The following is a 17,572-nucleotide window of genomic DNA, read 5'->3' on the forward strand; positions in this document are numbered from 1 at the left end:
CATGTCATTATGCAAAGAGGGGCTCTCAACCGGTTTGACCAGCCACCCCCAAGGGAGAGGAACAAAGGAAGGTGGGATGCTGCCCCTGGCTGGGGGGCAGGGCTGGAAGAGAGAGAGAGTTAGTTCCTGGCTGGAAAGCAGGGGAGAAGGAACTGGGGAGGGGGGCCCTGAGGCCTCTTAGCCCCCAGTTCCTGTAACCAGATTACATCTGTGTTGTGCTGTATCCTGGAGGAGCAATAAACCACCCTCAATTCTACTGGCTGGTGGAGTCTGTTTGTGCCATTTCGGGGTGCAGGAGACGGGGGAACCCCAACGCGCTGTCACACCCGGACACGGCGCAGCTCAGGGTGAGGGTCTCTCCGGACTTCACCACGCCAGGGCCAGACTGGACCAACCGCACCTGAGCGAGAGCTCCTGGGGAAGGTGAAACAAAGCGACAAAAGATTTAGCCACCGAACGTCTCTGTGTGTCCCTGACTCCCCCGCTGCCCGCCGACACTCCCAGCTGAGGACAGAGAGCAAGGAAAGGAGAAGCAGCAGAAAATCCTTTTTCATTTCCCATTGAGAGACTCTCTCCAGCAGGCAGGGCCGGGCCGGGCTGTGTCTGGGCGGAGACTGAGGCTCCTAGAACCGGGGTCTGGTACTTAACCAGGAACCTCCAGGCAGGAATCTGCATGCGGCTGCCGCAGGGAGGGGATGAGAGAGGCCGGGGCTGAGCGCTCAGTACGGGGCGATGCCCCCTCGGGGTCACGTCTCCCCTGTACACCCCAGACAGGCCGGGCGCTCAGCGCAGCGCACACGTAGGTGGGAACATTTCTCCTCTGTGCAGATTCGGTGGGAATTGTAGCTCCAGGCCTGGGGGTTCAAAGAGGCTCCTGGATCCCGCGGACGGTCAATTCGATCCTGGCTTCGAAAGTCCTGGACGATGCAAAGGGTCCCGGGTCGTCTGGACGGTGCCGCAGTAGCGAGACTGTGAGACCAGGGCTCTTTCATACGGCCCGGGGGAGGCTGCCGGCTCCTAGGCGCCCCCTGCCGAGTCCCAGCGCCCGCCGCAGGCTGCAGAGCGGCTCTGCCTGGCTCAGGTGCACCCGCTGGTCAGTGCCGGGGCAGGAAGGGCCCTGAGCGGCCAGAGGGCGAGTGGGGAGAGCAGCCCCCATGCACGCTGGGAAGGCAGAACCGGGGGGGGGGGAGCCGATCTGTGGGGGGTAAAGCCGGGCACTGGACTGCAGGGAGCTCTGGCAGAGGGGGCGGAGGAACCAGGCAGGGAAGAGAAAAGAGCGGCGGGCTAAAGGTAGGGGAAGGCAGGGACACTGGGAGAAAGGAGCCGAGTTGGGCCCAGAACCCCTGGGGGTAGAGCGGGGCTCTATAGCTGGAGCCAGACAGGGGAAGGAGCCGAGCTGGTCACAGGGTTGCTGGGGTGGGGGAGGGGGCAGAGAAGAGAAGGAGGGTGGGACGGGCACCTCAGGCAGGTGGGGGTGGGGCTGTGAGCGACCAGACACCAGAGTCTCCTCTCACAGAGGGGTGACGCTCGGGGTTTCTCTGGGTAGGGGGAGGAGAAGCTTGTGGCTTCCCCCAGGGCCCACTGATGTGTTGCCGGGGGGGGGCGGAATACCTGTGGGGGTATCAGGTGAGCATCTGTGTTCGTAGGGCGGCACCAGGAGTTGGGAACCTGACGCGCGGTTAGACTCACAGTGACACCAGGGCTGGGGGAGTTTTGAAGGATGGTCCAGAGCGTCAGTGCCCGGTGCCCAGCTAGAAAGTGTTTAACCTCCAGCGGCCCGGGCGGCTCCATTGCTTTTCCTGTTTCTCCCCTCACCCTGCAGCTGAGGCGGACGTGGGGATGTCGGGTCCCCGCTAGGAGGCACTTTGGGAAATCCAGAGTCTAGTTACTGCACCTCGAGCAACCGATCCGCACGTCTGGCTCTTCTGAGCTGCGCGTTTTTACCTCCGTGTCTGAGCCTGGCCGCACCGAAACGTGAATAGTCGGGAAGCCCCGGGGTTCATGGACACAGGGTCATGGATGGATCATGGATGTAGAGACCTGGGGCCTAGTGAGAGGGATTCTGTTTACACTGCGGCCATAGACCCCGTTGCTGCGCCTGGCGCGGGATTCCCTGTGGAAGTGCTGCCCCCGCGCGGCGCAGGGGAGCGATTCTGCCGCTGGAGTTTTTGTATCAGCCTGTCGGGATTCCCCTCGCTGTGTCTCGCACAGTAATAGCGGGCGGTGTCCTCGGGCTTCAGGCCGGTCATTTGCAGGTGCAGCAGGTTGTTGGAGTTATCTGTGGAGACGGTGAATCGCCCTTTGACCGCGTCGCTGTAGTATATGTTCGAGCTGTAAATATAGGCGACCCAATCCAGCCCCTTCCCGGGAGCCTGCCGGACCCAGCCCATCCAGTAGCTGCTGATGGTGAAGCCGGAGGCTTTGCAGGAGAGGCGCAGAGAGTCTCCGGGCTTCTTCACATCCCCTCCGGACTCCACCAAGGTGATCTGGGACCGGGCACCTGGGAACACAGACAAGTTATCAATATTGGTATCCACGCGAGGGGAATTTAATATTCTTCTGCCGTCAGTCAGAGGAAGAAGATACCTTCCCAAGCCGCTACAGCGACACAGAGAAGGAGCAAAAATTTCATGTTTCCTGGCGCTGGAGCGGAAAGTTCTCCGGGCACTTCGAATTGTCCCTGCGGGTGCAGCCTGGGCAGAGCGAGGGGCAGATTTAAACAGGACGCTGACTCCCTCATTTGCATAACGCGCTGCTTATAAGAGCCCCGCCCTGCTCCTGCCAAGGATGAGCTTGTCTCGCCCTAGGGCTCCGGATGCAGGAGTCAGACCGACCCGGCCCAGGTGTCTGTGTAGCGCCGGTCACAGGGCGCTGGGACCCTCCTGACACTTTCGGAACCCGGGGGGGATGAACCCGCCAGTGGCTGTGTTTCCTCACACAGGGATTGAGAGACTGGCCATTGTCATGTGTCATGGGAGCCAATGGCCTGGCTCCCAAAGCCCTTTTGGGAGAGCATCGATCTATGTACGGGCAGGGGGTTCCTCTCTGGGCTGGTCCGTCCCTTTGGAGCAACAGCGCCACCTACCGATAAACACGCGGCACTTTCCCTACAGGAGATTTTACTAGATACGGGGGACTGATTCCCGTGGCTTGTGCACCTGCCTCTGACCTGCCCCGGGGCAGGGAGCTGAAGAGCTGTGGGGCTCTCCCGGGGACTGCGCTGCACTTGCTAGACAGCCCCGCAACTCTGCCCATGGGCTCTGGAGGCTTCTCTCCTACAGGGAGTACCGGGTACTCAGGACTCAGCCCTGCCACTCCCAGCTTGGGCCGCAGCGTTCATGGCTTGGAGGGGGTGGGGGGACCAGGGGACCTTCAGCAGGATGTATGTGTTCTGGCGATTCAGGGTACCACCACAGATAAGGGATGCTAGGACTTCAGGGGCGCTGTGGATGGATCACGGCTACAGCCTGGAGAGGTGCTGGAAACTCAGGGGGTTGCAGCGGGTTCGGGGCTTCAAGCTGGGGGCCGCTGGGAATTCAGCCAGGGATCAATTTTCAGGCTCGCAGCTGGTGTCAGGATTTGGGGCACCGCTGTCTGAAAGAACTGAAATCTCTCCCGGTTGAGGAACCCTACTTTAAGGTGCACGTGGGGTGGGGTGACACAAACCTCTAACTCACCCCCGCACCCTAACCCCTCTATCACACACAGGCTGCCTCTTCTGCTAGTGGCTAGCTGCCTGAGCGCGCCCCCTGCTGGCACCACCTGCAGCATTCCCCTGAATGTATCCCTCCCCGTCTCTCACACAGTAGCAGCGGGCTCTAACTTCCCCCGATCCCTTTCCTACTGCGCTCAGTGAGTTTGATGCGGTGAGTGGCGGAGGCCGCTGACCCGTGTCTGGCCGCTCACCCAGACCGGGATGCTTCCCAGCTGTTCCCCTAACTCCATTGTGCCCCTCACTCTTGAGCCGCAAGAGGCCGTTGCAGGGGGAACCCTTGGACCCGATAGATTTTCTAAGGTACAAACTGGGAGCCTTTTGATCTCTCCTGACTGGCTGCGGACAGACTGGAGCGGGGCTCTTGGCTTTAGCGGCCTCCCAGCCCGGCTACTCTGTTGGTAATTCCCTGCCCTAAGGAAGCGACCAAGGTTCCCACCTGAGCTCAAGCCCAGTCCCTGAGACTAAGAGCCCCACACTCGGGAGGATCCGTGTTTGCTGCACTTCTCCCTCCCCCGGAACCTGCCAAACCCCTGGCAAGGCAGAATCACTCCTGGGGAACCAGCCAGAACTACCTAGCCAGATGCCCTGAACTGCAGATTCCTAAGCACGTGTTCTTGCAGTGAGAGGGGGACATGGAAATGAGGTGACCTCTCCACACAGGAAGCAAAGGCGGTGCCGGAGCGGGATTTGAACCCAAGGCCACACAGATACATAGTAGAGAAGAGGGGACCACAGAGAAAAAGAAACCAATAAAGAAATGAGGGTTTCACACGCACACGTGTTGACATGTGAGCTCTTGCCAGACAGAAAGGGAGCAGCCTCCGTTTACTTTAAATCTTCTCAGCTCTCCCCTTCTTGTGGAGGCAACAGCTGGGATCCCCTTTTCCCCAGCATCGAATTACCTTATTTCTCTGGGACTGTGTTTGGACTTGAGGAAATGACCTGGCTTCTGGCTGCCCCTGTTGCTCAGCCAAAGGCCCTGGCTCAAGAGCAAGGCCTCAGGCTGTCAATGACCCATCAGCCTTCTATGACTGTCCCTCCAAATCGGGCCCGGCTCATTGCAAAGTGTAAGGGCTCCCATTGTCCACAGTCCTACTTTAGCGTCCTCTGGGGATGGGGGCGGGCACAGAGTCACACATATTCCCCTCCCCCTTCCCCTGCCAAAGGCTCCTGCCTCCAGCCCTCTGACCCCAAGGCCACGGAGAACAGTGGGAGACAGTTTCTCGGAATGAGCCCCCAACACCCGCTCCCTTGGGCCATGGGCGCCTCAGGGACATGCGGTCACTTCATCCCTTTATAACAGGCGGACCATGCAAATGGGGAGAAGGGATCTGATTTAAATTTCTCCCTCTGCTTGCCCAGACTGCAGCTGCAGGGAGAATCCGCAGCCCTCTGTGTCTGCACAGTGACCAGCCAGTCCCCGGAGAACATTGCCCGCCCGCACCAGGGACAATGGGACTTTGGCTCTGTTTGGTGTTTATTCCAGGCGCTTTGAAAGGTATCTGCATCTTTTAAATGCACTGTCTACGTGTGTGTGTGTGTGGGGGGGGGGGGATTGGGAAGGGGGGTTTATTGTGTCATTGCTCTCAATGACATTTTTAAATGCGTTTTAACTCCCAGGTGCCCGGTCCCAAGAGCTGGTGGAATTCGGAGGGGCTGAGAAAAAGGCCGGAGACTTTCTGCGCCTCTTCTGCAAAGCCTCCGGGTTCAACTTCGGGTCCTCTGGAATGAGCTGGATGCGGCAGGCTCCCGGGAAGGGGCTGGAGTGGGTGGCGCACCTCTACTGGGATAGATGGGACAGAGCTATTTACGCGGACAGAGTGAAGGGCCGATTCACCACCTCCAGGGAGCCTTCCGCGAGCCTGCTGTACCTGCCAATGACCGGCCTGGAGCCGGAAGACACTGGCCGGTATCACTGCGCGCGAGACAGACAGTCACCACAGTGCGGGGAAGCCGGGCTGAGCTCGGACAAAAACCTGCCGGCGCTGACTCAGAAACGCTCCCCTAGGGGGCGCTGCGGTTCTACAGCTCGCAGTGGGGAGACAGGGAGCGTGAAATCTCCGGGCCTCGTCACAATCGCCAGGTTCCTTCTTTCCCGCATTGGGCACCCGGGCAGGTGCCGCGGGCCGGCCGGGCTGCTGAGGGAACCGGGCTCTGCCTGGCCCTGCCTGGGCAGCTCTGCCCCAGCCTCCCTGATGAGCTGGCAGCCGGGAGCTCATTAGTGACCCCGGGGCTGAGCTAGGAGCTGGGGCGCTGGGGGCAGCGAGCGCTCGTGCAGCAGGGCGGGGCGGGGGGCTCAGAACCAGGAGACAATGTCGGAGTCTCTGTGAGGCGAGTGGCCATGGGGGGCAGCGAGGGGAGGTGGAAAGCGGATTGTGTGAGTGGAGAGGGCGTGTTGGGGTTTTCCCGTCTCCTGCACCCCCTTAATGGCAGGGACAGACTCCACCAGCCAGTAGAATAGAGGGAGTTTATTACTTCTCCAGGATACAGCACAGATGTAATCTGGTTACAGGATAGGCCTAGGATGCCTCAGCCCCCCTTGAGATTGCGGAGCCTGGGCCCCTAAATCCCAGCCGGTTGCTGTGACGTAGTGGGGGTACTTGCTGGGCTGTGGTGACCTCTGCTGTCTGGAGCAAGACCCAGCAGGGAAAACCTCACTATGCAAAGGTGACGCCACACCTGTTGAACCAGACACTCCCATGGAGAGGAACGAAGGAAGGGGGAATGCTGCCCTGGCTGGGGGGCAGGGCTGGAAGAGTGGGAGTTAGTTGCTGTCTGGGAGCATGGAGGAGACAGCCTAGGGAAAGGGGCTGGAGTTTAGGGGCCCAGTCTCCCCCCATCTCAAGGGGGCCTGAGGCATCCTAGCCCAGCTCTGTGACCAGATTACATCTGTGCTGTGTGGTATCCTGGAGAGGCAATAAACTTCCTCTATTCCACCGGCTGGTGCAGTCTGTTTGTGCCATTTCGGGGTGCAGGAGACAGGGGACCCCCAACGCGCCATCACAGTTGCCTAGGCTGCTTCCTCCATGATTCCCGCCAGAAACCTAAATACTTCACTTCCAGCCCTGCCCCCAGCCAGGGCTCCACTCCCTTTCTTCCCATTGTTCTGCTCCCTGGGAGATAACTCATCAGACAGGTTCGAAGCCCCCTTGAAAAATGACTCTTCCCCTGCCCTGCTGGGGCCTGCTGCAGACAGCAGCCAGTGGAGGTCACTCCCAACTCACTGCCCAGCATAGCAACCAGCAAGGTACCCCCCACTACATCACACAGTGTCACACCCCCTCACTGACATGTGTAACTGAAGGGAAAGGGACACAAGGATCAGAGCAATGACCAGCCAATGGGAACTTGGATTCCTCAGTACCTGCAGAGGTGCAGGTAAATATAGCCCAGCAGTGTGGGGGCCCAACCAGGGTTAACCCAGGTGCACCATGTGAGGCCCAGAGGCTGGTATTGGCCCACACCTACCTCAGCCTTAGCCCCCACAGGCCATTTTTTCCAGTTACCTGCTTCCACATTGAGCACTGAGTCACAGAGGTGATCTGGAGAAGGTTTCCCTAAATCGTATATAAAGTCAAAAGTATTTAAGGTCCTAAACTGTAAAATCACTCTTGAAACATGGGGCATAACTTCCTGAGTCACTTAGTGGTTCCAAAATGTTCTTTGTCATTGTTGAAAATGGGATTTATGGTATTAGATGCTTTTAAGAAGTTTACCTTAGATTTGTGTATCAACAGCTTTAGAGCAGGGGTGGGCAATATTTTTTGATGGGGACCATTCCTAGATTTTGTAAAGTGGTTGAGGGCCACACTCTTTCATGATATTAATGGAGGCGATGTGGGGTCTGGGATGCAGGTTGGGTGTAAAGGGCACCTTGGGGAAAGGGATTGGGGTGCAGGAGGAAGACTGGAGTTTGGGAGGAGTTTGGATGAAGGATGCGTTTTGATCTAGGGCAGGGGACTGGAGTGCAGGGATTTGGAATGTGACCTATAGTAGGAGACATTGTGATCTGGAGCAGATCTGGAAGGTGGTAACAGGGGGCCAGAGGGTTTGGGTATGTTGAGTTCAGCAGGGGTGGGGGTAGCAGAAGGTTGGGGCAGGGAAAGGCTGGGGTTCCAGAAGCAGGTGGTGGCCAGGAGACTTACCATCCAGAAGCCAAACCAGTCTGCCTAGCTAAGGCCTGTGTAATCCACACTAGGGCTATGTCTATATAGAGGGTTTTTCTTGCACAAGAAGGGGCAGTGCAGACACTCCTTCTGGTGCAAGAGCCTCCTCCGCAAAAATGGTGGCTCATTAGATATGCAAATGAGGCTCGGTGATATTCCACACTTAGCCTCATTTGCATAACTTCTAGCGCAAGATCGTGCCAGTGTAGACATAGCCCTAGTGTGGTTCACTGACCAATGCAGTGGCACCTAGACCACAGCAACAGCTAAGATCAAAATACCTCTACAGCCTGGGCTGGGAGCCAGCTGGCTTTTAGCTTAGAGGGTAGAGGCTACTATTCTATGCTTCAGAGCTAGGTTACACTTGCAGAACTTAAAACATTTCCCAATCAGCCTCTGCCTGGCCATGTCCTTTATTGAATAACTGAGTTGAGGACAGGAGGTGTGGTTTTTCCTGGTTGCCTGTTATTCAAACATGCAGCTCTCATTGGCTGGTTGCTGGCCAGAAACTGGCCAATGGGATTGTGTTGGGAGGGCAGCTCCTGAACTGCCCCCCACTTCCAGTTTTAGAATAAACATGGAACCTGGTAGGCACATTTCTGAGTGTGGGGCTGTGGGGCAAGCAAAGGAGTCTGCCTGGTGCTCCCCACTGCCTACATAGGTTGAATGTGGTGACTTGGAGGGCTGGATCTGGCCTGCAGGCCATATTTTGCTCTGGCCTGTTCTAGGCAGACTCAGGCAGCAGCCCTGGGGATCTCTTGCTTCAGTTCAGAGTCTCTGGCCCTTCTGAGTTGAAACAACCAACACCCAGTTTGTTCTTGTCAGGGATTTGTATTTCCTTCCCCCAGAGATCAGGAGGATGGGACCAGTTCACATGCAAATCTCCAGTTCATAGATCAGGGGAACAAAGAACAAAGTGTTTGTCTGATGTCTAGAGGCCTTCTTACACTGGGAAAGAAATCACCTCTCCCATTGTAAGCTCACGTTTCACTCTTGTTCATGCTTCTGTCCACACTGTATGGGTGTTCAGTTTGAGAGGAAATACTTAAATATCACCTGATAACAAGGTGTATGCACGTTATCAGTGAGATTAATGCAGACAACAACATATAAGCATTTCGTAGAGTCTAAACATTAAAAACATTTGTGTAAATTTAATATTTATATTAAGAAACATTCTTATAACTTTAATACCAATATTGAGCAAAACACCCAGGTGACTTAGCCTGGTCTCCAGTTATGAGGTTGGTGCTTAGCTAACACCAGCAGCCGAAGCAAAAGCTGGCATCAAACGTGCCAGCAGCACACCAGCCATACTGTGTTGCTTAGCTGACAGGTCGCTTGATCCACATAAACTCACAAACCCACTCTCCTGTGTCTAACTCTGGTCAGTCTTTCAAATATTGTCAGAATGTATTTCCAGCTACATGGGTAACCCTTTGCACACAGCCCAGACACACCACACAGTGATATTCATGGCCACAAGTTTTTCCATGATCTCTGGTAAGATGCTGGCTGGCTAAATATTCTGACAGCAGAAACTTGGGTGAGCCCTTTGGTACATGCCATACAAGGACTGCAGGGGTGTAACAGGTTCAGCATGTGAATTGTTAAGGGGGAGGAGAAGATGCAGAGGAACAGAGAGGGATTCCCCTCTTATTTAGCTGTTTTCCGGGTGTGGGTTGTCACCACCTCACTGTACAGCACATGTTCATGTTCAGCAGGCTTGGCTTTGTTTTTCGGCTGGGTGGTGTGGGCCTGTGAAGCTGACAGAGCTAAGAGTGCGTAGGTGACTTCTGAGCCCTGCTGGGAAAGGAAAGAGAAATGAGGAGGAGGAGGGGTGCATGGATGCTGCAGCTGAGAAAGAGGCTATGGCATTCTTGAGGGTATGAACAGGAAGACACCTGGGAGATAGTCGTCCCTGTCTATGCTGCACTGGTGAGGCCACAGTTGGAGTGTGTATCCAGTTCTGTGCATCACACATTAAGGAACATGTAGAGAAATTTGGGAGGGTCCAGAGCAGAGACAACACGTCTGAGAGGGAACATGAAGCCAACCTTACAAAGAGGATGGTGACCAACTGTTCCCCATGCCCACTGAAGTTCGGACAAGGACTACTGGGTGTAATCTGTGGCAAGGGAGGTTTAGCTTCGGTATTAAGAGAAATATTCTACCTCTAAGGGAAGTTAAACTGTGGAACAGGTGACCAGGAGATGTTGGGAAATCTCTGTCATAGAACAAACACCCATTAGGCTGGTCCAGGTTTAAGTAATTTTACCACAGCACAGGAGGCCAGAACTGATGGCCTCTTGTAAGTCCCTTCTCAGCCCTACAGTTCTGTGATTGGGTGGCAGTTTGGAGAAAGGGATGGACAATTCCCAGCCCTTCCTTCTGCATCATCAAACTCTGTGCAGTGTCGCCTAGTGACAGTTTTCTGATGGCCACACCCTAGAGAGGCATAGATATCTGAGACCTGGGCAAAAGATTCAAAGAGGTTGGATTCTGATGGTTCTTTAACTTAGCCTCAGTGTATTCATGTTACCTGTTCCATCTGCTCTGCTCCAGGACCCGTGGCATTTGATCCTTTGCTATCATGGCCCGGATCCAGGTTCCTGGTCTGTTCTGCAGGCTCAGACCTTTCAGTGCTTTTCAGAGTCTTTGGAACTAAAACAGAACCAGGGAAGAGCAGAGCTGTGATGGGGACAAACCCTGAGGAAATGCCCAGCTACAGAGCATGCCCTTGAGTAAACTCAGCCCATCTCTCCACTTGCCAGGCCAGAGATTGATTCTCTAGCATTCAGTTTAACAGGTCTAGATAAGATCCACTAAACGGAATGCTGAGAGAGGCTCCGGTTGACACCAATTCTCCTTGCAGTCGCAAGGACTAAGGGAAGCCAATGGGAGCATTTGCTTGGCTTAAGGTAAGTCAACTCCAGCCACATATTTTACGTAGCTGGAGTTGTGCACCTTACGCCGATCTCCCAGGTCTAGTGTAGAACTTTGTGCCCAGAGTTGCTCTGCTCTGCTCATACGTATTTTTAGCATCCCCGAGGCATGGAGACGTCTGTGAGCTTTGAATTGTTTTACCCTCACTTCACCCTAAGCACAACCAAAAGCCTTAGTGGTGACATCAATTGAAATCATTCGTCTGAAATCAAACTTCAGCTGAGTGGGTTATTTGACATCAGATGTTGATAAAGCTGAATTTGCACCAATATATGTTTAATAACCTATCAGTGTCCTTTTAGAACTCTGTCTTCCTACTCTCATTCAAAGTTAAATGCCTCACGTGCCCTGCATATTTTGGACAAGATAATTTACCAGGTGTTTTCTGGGTCCTTCAGGCAGGGAGCTGGTGGTGGTGTGGTGGTTGCAGGAATCAGGGCATGGATGTGGGGATGCAGGGAAAGAGACTGGGGTGTGGGGGTACAAGAGTGAAGACTGGAGGTGAGGATGGGCTCAGGACAGGGTGACCCATCTGGCAGGGATTTCTCCCCTCCCCCCCCATCACCAGGGGCCTTCTGGCTCCCCTTCTCCAGTCTCACTGGATAACAGGAGCCTTCTCTCTCTGACACAAACCCCCAGTTGCCAGGGGCCTTCTGCCTGCACACAGGCTTCCCTCCCCCAGCACTGGGAGAGGGCCAGGGGGAAAGGGCTTTGAGGCAGGTGGATACTTACTCATTCTGGTGGTAGGCAAAGTGGCAGAGCTCCAGTCCTACTGGACACTCTCTGGGAAGTGCAGCTGGCCCCAGTGGCCACTCTGCATATAGCTCTCACCTGTGGACTCACTGCCCCCAGTGGCCACTCTCAGTATCACATCCCTCCTCTCTCTCTTCCCTCGCTTTCCATGTTCTGGATAACAGTCCCATTCCTGGCACTTCCCTTTGTCTTCTACACCCAAACCCCAACCTTGATGTAGGATAAGAGGAAGCTGCATATCAAATTTAGTGGTTTTACTTCTTACCATTTAGGAGGCATTCTTGAAAAAGGAGATTCACAAGCTGACAGGCAGACATTCATAAAATATAGGGGTCAGTTTGGTTTCCATACCTGCACCATAGTAGGATTCTTTGTGGTTGTTAATATTTTAAACTCTTTACACTGATCCCTACAGAACAGTTTCTGACTAGACCAGATCTGAGGTGCAGGTGAAAGATCCCAGACTCTCTCCCTTTTCACTCACCTCTCTTCTTCCTATGGCAGTAGCAGATCAGAGCAGCCAGTGCTGCAATGAGAAGCAAGATGCCACCAGTTATCAGCAGAATGTCATGGGTTTGGGGTGAGGATGTCCCTGGTGCAAAGGAAAGAGAAGGAAGGGCAAATGAGAACAGCGAGACAGTCTTGATAAAAGGTCTGAGGCGCACAGAGGAATCTGCACTGGCAACAAACTTCCTGTGAAGGAAGGTCTAGTGGTTATGGGACTGGTCTTTGACATTGGCTGTGGGGGAGGATTAACTCCCTGATATACCACAAGATGACTGTGGGACTTGCGTCCTCTTTGCCTCATTTCACCATCTCTAAAATGGGCACCAAGGGGTTAATCCCATTAACAACATTGTGAGGGGCCTGGATCCTAGGCCACTGAAGTGTCATAGCTAGAAAAGTCATAGGGGGACATTGGGGTTTCCTTTCCCCTTTTTTTCTGTCACAAGCAAAATCTGTCACTCCATCCAATCTCCTTTTCCCAGAGCAGCACATGGGTGTCCTGCAGTGGGAGCAACACAGGAAGCTAGATTAAGACATTAGGGAAATCTCACCTGTCTCAGTCACAGTCACTGTCTGGATCCTGGGGGACTGGATCCACCTCCCACTCACATTCTCTTCATACCCACAGGCGAATTCCTTGCTGTTGTTCAGACTGGCCCATGGGATGCAGAGCAGAGAGATGTTCATAGATCTGGTGCCGGGCTCCATGGTGCTGATCTCAGACACAGCTTCCCCAGGAACATACTTGATTCCATCCTTGTAGAAGTGAAACCTCCGCTCGCCAGCATCCCTGGGGGCTGTGCAGGTGATGAGCAGGGGGAGACCTTCTCTCACGGCTCCAGATGGGGGATTTGTGGTTAGTGAAGGCTGGGGAAGGGAATCTGTGGGAATAAACAAGGGAGGTTCAGTAGGGGAAGTGAAGATGGTGCCCAGATTTCAATATACTCAGAGCTGACCTCTGCTTTCTCCAGAGCTTCTGGTTTACTTCAGGACTGCACAGAAATGAGCAAGATCCAGGCCAGGAACTGAGGGTGGCTCCCTTCAAATACAATGTGGGGCTGGGATTTCTTGTCAGCAGGTGGACAGGGTTACCACAACGTGACTTGGTTTCTGCTAATCCTTGAACCTATGATATTTATGGAGCCCTCTGCAGACAGGCAGGGCCATGGGAGTGTGGCGATCTGGCCCCTCTGGCCAGGCTGACTTAGGGCTGGGTGGCTCTGCTGGGATCCAACATTCCCAGAGGGTGGAGGCACAAGGCAGCCATGTTCTTGGCCATGTTGAGTGGCCATTTGTTGTGCTCCTGTGTGAAGGGCGGCCATGTTGGAAAGCAGGCAGCCATATTGGCAAGAGGTTTCCTTGGCTGTGCTGATGTACAGAGAGGATACAGAGGGGTAGATATACTGGTCTGTGTCACCAGAAACAAAAGGAATCCTCTTACGGAGTCACAAATGTAGCTGGGCATAAGATTTGTGGGCAAGAGGACATGCACATTGAGGCCCAAATTAATGTGTTGAACTTTAAGGTGCCACAGGACCCCTCATTGTCTGTACAGCAGTTGTGTTGTCAGTTGTTGGGTGTTTGGGATAGTGAGAAGGCTGAGGGCGTGGCTCAGGAGAGGCAGGAGACACTGGGACGGGGCTGGAGCTGTAGTTGGGCAGGGATGTAGAAGGGGCCTCCTCAGTGAATACCCACATGTCTCACCACCCCCAGGTGGAAATAGGGTCTTCCCCAACACTGACCCCAGGGCAAGAAGGCTCAATTTGGACAGGGTCTGTCACCCAGACTCCAATCTCCATTGCAGATAGCGTAGGAGTGGCTGTTCACTGTCAATTGTGCTGAAAAGCCAGACACCCTGGCTAGAGACCTGCAGAAGATCTGTTCCCTTCCCTGACTGAAGAACCTGTCACCCACACTCTCCTTCCCCAGAGAGCTAAGCACCCCCAGCATGACCGGGTTCACTGGTATGCTGATGGTTTCAGGGGGCCCAGTGAGAGAATGGGGAGCTGGTGGAGAGTCAGAGAGGAGGAGGGACTCATGAGAAAGTCTCTGACACACAGACACACAACTACAATCCCCCTGCACAGACTGATGGATACTGTCTCTTTATAGCCAGGATCTCTCCAACACTGACAGGTGCATGGCCCAGAATCCTTTGTGCTTTGCACATTCAGGGTTAGAGGAAAGCAGCCCCTGGCTGAGCTGCTCCATCTACCTGCTTTGTCATACTGGGATCCTGGGGCTTTGTGACCTACAGAGCAGCCCAGAGTTTGAAGGGAACAGGCTCTCCAGGGAGGTAACTAGAGAGATCAGAACTCAGGAAGAGGGATGCGGGTTGGGATCAGGACTAGATACAGAAAGAGACTTTGCATTAAATACAGAAGAAGGGTCACAGATGGAAGAGCTCTAGAAGGGGCAGAGGGTAGGGGCAGATGGTACCAGATCAAACTCATTTCAAGAATTAGAAGGAGACTTTTCCATGGGAAAGACCCTGCACCTCTGTACCTCAGCCCTGCCCTGTGTGCACGTTGGCCAGTAGGAGACAGGGGATTATTGCTCAATGTCCATATGGAGGTGACAAAGGAACAGGCAAGATGCCATTTCTGTCTCCTGAAGATTGTCATATAGGAAGTGGCAGGGCTGGAGGCAATGGAATGACCTAACCACAGAGGTGCCACCTTGCTGCATTGCTGCATTTCCCTGCTGTTGGGCTGCTCACCCCCCTATGGCTTGACAGAGAGCAGAGATGGGGGAGATTTTGCGTTGGTTTAACATTCACGGTCCCCAAATTTTCAAATGTTCCTGTTGGCTGGGAGCCCCTTATCTCCAGCAAAGCACTGTCGAACCTTCAGATGGAGCCAAGGACAGTGACCAGAGACCGGGATTGAAATTGCCCTGACCTGCACCTGAGAAGCTGGGCTTTGTCACATCTGATGCATGGAGCAGACAGACCTGAAGTTGTTTGTTGGTCCTTGTGATGGGGTGATGCAACCACACACTGCCTCAGGTCCCCCTCCCCCGCGGAGGGTGGGGAGCGACACACCGGCTTCCCCCGCCACGGGAAAGGCAGCAGCGGCAGCCGGAGTGCACCACGCGGCCAGCACTCAGGCCAACGCTCCGGGTGAGGCCCTGAGGAATATGGGCACCTGCACCGTAGGAAGTAAAGGAGGTGGGGCCCGCAGGGGCGGGGAAGGAGCAGAGAGGAAATGCCAACGCAGGCGTACTAGGGTGGAGGTCAGACGACCCCTGCAGGGGAAGGGGCGGCACCCAAGGCAGCATAAAAGTGGCAGAGGCACTCGGGCTGGGAAGGCCAACTGGAGGAGCGGATGAAGGGCCTCCAGACCTCGGGAAAGAGGTGGACAGGGCCCTCGGGTGAGCAGGGGGTGAAGAAGCAGCCCAGGGTGGGTGCAAATAGGATCACCTGCAGGCTGATGCGTTACGGCACGTAGCCCCATCAGCCAGGTGAGGGGGAGCAGATATTTCCCCCCCACCTTAGGGCCCTGGGCTGCGGCCTGGAGAGAGGGTGGGCCCGGGCCCCCCTTACACCCGGCTCGGGGTGAGCATTGGAGCCAGGATAGACAAGCTCCCCCTCCCCCACTTGCAGGAACAGAGCGCGGGCAGAGAGTGGGGCGGAAAGGGGGCTGAATGTCTTAGGGGAGTCGGCACCCCTTGACAGTCCTGTGGGAAACAGGGGGGCTTACCAATCACTCTGATGGAGATGGGTTGACTCCTTTTCGATGGGATCTCTCGCCCAGACTCTGTCTTCCAGTAATCACAGCTGTACACTCCGGCTTCTGATTTAGACACATTTGAGAGCAGAAGGGAGGTGCTGACATGGAACCAAGATTCAAGAAGCTTTCTGGAGTCAATTATCTGCCCATCCCTAAAAAACCGGATCCCGGATTGGGTGGAAGCTCTGAGAACTGAGCACGTCAGCTTCACAGATTCACCAGGTAGGAGGATGCCGTGTGGTGGGCTCACAGTGAGCTTGGGGACCAACGGCCGGGCTGGATGGAGGAAAGAGGAAAGAGAGAACTCTCTTTACAAGCAGCACCCCATTCATGTAACCCCCCTGCACCAGCCAGTCCCATCCAGAGCTTCTCCCAGCCTCCCTTTTGTTCCTCCCAGGCTTCTGCACAGCTCTGGGGCCCCCTTCCAAATGTTATCAGCTGCATCTTTGGAGGCTGCCAAGGTGGACACACTAAGGCCTGGACAGGTGACTGGGGACCCAGCATAAGGAGCTGAGGGTCCTTGGGAGGGGCAGAATTCGAACGCAGGGCAAGGAGGGAACCAGGGTCTCTGATGCTCTCTCCTTACCCCTGAAAGGTACAGATGGAGCAGCCCCTTAGTGATCCTGGCAGGTCAGGCACCTACGACAGCCAGTCAGGACACCCGCGGCTTGGGGTCACATGACTGGCAGGCATACCCTGCTGAAGCCAGGGAATGAATGACCTGGCTGGGACCTGGCTGAGCAGCTGTGATGTCCTGCTGCTGCGAGGGATCTTGTTCCTTGCCAGGCTCCTGCAATCAGTATCCAGCCTGTTCCTGCTCCACTCTCAGCCTGTGCCTGCCTCGCACCTCCCTTGTTCCCAGGTCTGGACCCGCTCTCGCCATCAGGCCAGGCTGCTTCCATCCTGGCTCCCAGCACCCAAAGCAGGGCACGGGGCGGCATCATCACTGCTGATTTTCCAGCCAGCACTGACTGGCTGTGTCTAGACTGGCCAGTTTTTCCGGAAAATCAGCCGCTTTTCTGGAAAAACTTGCCAGCTGTTTACACTGGCCCCTTGAATTTCCACAAAAGCACTGACTTCCTACTCTAAGAAATCAGTGCTTCTTGTGGAAATACTATGCTGCTCCTGTTCGGGCAAAAGTCCTTGTGCCAAAGGGCCACTGTAGACAGCTGAGATTTGTTTTCCACAAAAAAGCCCTGATCGCAAAAATGGTGATTGGGGCTTTTTTGCACAAAAGTGCATCTAGATTGGCATGGATGTTTTTCCTCAAAAAGTGCTTTTGCGGAAAAGTGTCTGTGCCAATCTAGACGCTCTGTTCCAAAAATGCTTTTAACAGAAAACTTTTCTGTTAAAAGCATTTCTGGAAAATCATGCCAATCTAGACGCAGCCGGTGTGTTTTCTGAAAGATGCGCCCCGTGCCCAGCAGGATTCACTCAGGGCTATGCCCTGTGCCCTGCGGGGTCAGGGCAGATGATCACTCAGCCCTTCAGGACTCAGAATTGATGATTCTGTGATGCTGATGAATATTACAGACCTGGTCTGAAACATGGGTTTCAGTTAAACACCCCAGCTACTCAAATCCTGCTATACATTCAGGCAGCTTCTTTGGCTTGCCTTGGACACCAGCCCATTCCCGTTTCAGCATTGTTAAATGGAGGAGGGGTGGACCCGCTGCCCATTCCTGCCCTAGATGCCCCCAGGCAGCAGTGATATCTCCTCAGGCCCATGTTACTGGGCTGCCAGCTTGGGAGTG

At 54.8% G+C, this 17,572-nt stretch overlaps 3 protein-coding genes and 1 long non-coding RNA gene across 4 annotated transcripts in view; 1 reads left to right on the top strand and 3 right to left on the bottom strand.

Moving 5' to 3' along the window:
* Positions 1-17,572, top strand: part of LOC149521034 (leukocyte immunoglobulin-like receptor subfamily A member 3) — a 1,043,054-nt gene that overhangs the window by 19,826 nt on the left and 1,005,656 nt on the right. The window lies entirely within an intron of this gene.
* Positions 2,395-2,703, bottom strand: LOC149521035 (uncharacterized). Its single transcript, XR_016348106.1, has 2 exons — positions 2,587-2,703; positions 2,395-2,500 (listed from the first exon to the last, which is right to left on the bottom strand). It is a non-coding gene; the product is annotated as an uncharacterized LOC149521035 (long non-coding RNA).
* Positions 8,751-15,922, bottom strand: LOC142821357 (uncharacterized). Its single transcript, XM_075912253.2, has 5 exons — positions 15,789-15,922; positions 12,639-12,968; positions 12,065-12,172; positions 10,424-10,545; positions 8,751-9,687 (listed from the first exon to the last, which is right to left on the bottom strand). The coding sequence occupies exons 2-5, from the start codon at positions 12,793-12,795 to the stop codon at positions 9,538-9,540; spliced, it is 537 nt and encodes a 178-aa protein (XP_075768368.2). The 5' UTR covers positions 12,796-12,968; positions 15,789-15,922; the 3' UTR covers positions 8,751-9,537.
* The window catches only part of LOC149521036 (Fc receptor-like protein 5), a 238,989-nt gene continuing 230,954 nt past the window's right edge, over positions 9,538-17,572 (bottom strand). Inside the window, exons 6-9 of the mRNA XM_089774121.1 lie at positions 12,639-12,968; positions 12,065-12,172; positions 10,424-10,545; positions 9,538-9,684 (exon numbers count right to left, since the gene is read on the bottom strand). Coding sequence (XP_089630247.1) covers positions 9,538-9,684; positions 10,424-10,545; positions 12,065-12,172; positions 12,639-12,968 — 707 coding nt within the window. The remainder of the gene's footprint in view (positions 9,685-10,423; positions 10,546-12,064; positions 12,173-12,638; positions 12,969-17,572) is intronic.

The sequence above is a fragment of the Pelodiscus sinensis genome, chromosome 30, assembly GCF_052426305.1.
Source record: "Pelodiscus sinensis isolate ZL-2025 chromosome 30, ASM5242630v1, whole genome shotgun sequence".
NCBI classification, from domain to species: Eukaryota; Metazoa; Chordata; order Testudines; family Trionychidae; genus Pelodiscus; species Pelodiscus sinensis.

Bases quoted from the DNA above. Each gene is read 5' to 3' on its own strand.
- LOC142821357 (XM_075912253.2), bottom strand. From the start codon at position 12,795: ATGGAGCCCGGCACCAGATCTATGAACATCTCTCTGCTCTGCATCCCA. The intron at 12,173-12,638 runs GTGAGATTTCCC...CCTTTGCACCAG, and splicing joins AGTGACTGTGACTGAGACAG to GGACATCCTCACCCCAAACC. The intron at 9,688-10,423 runs GTAACATGAATA...TTCCTTTCCCAG, and splicing joins GAGCAGAGCAGATGGAACAG to CAGGGCTCAGAAGTCACCTA.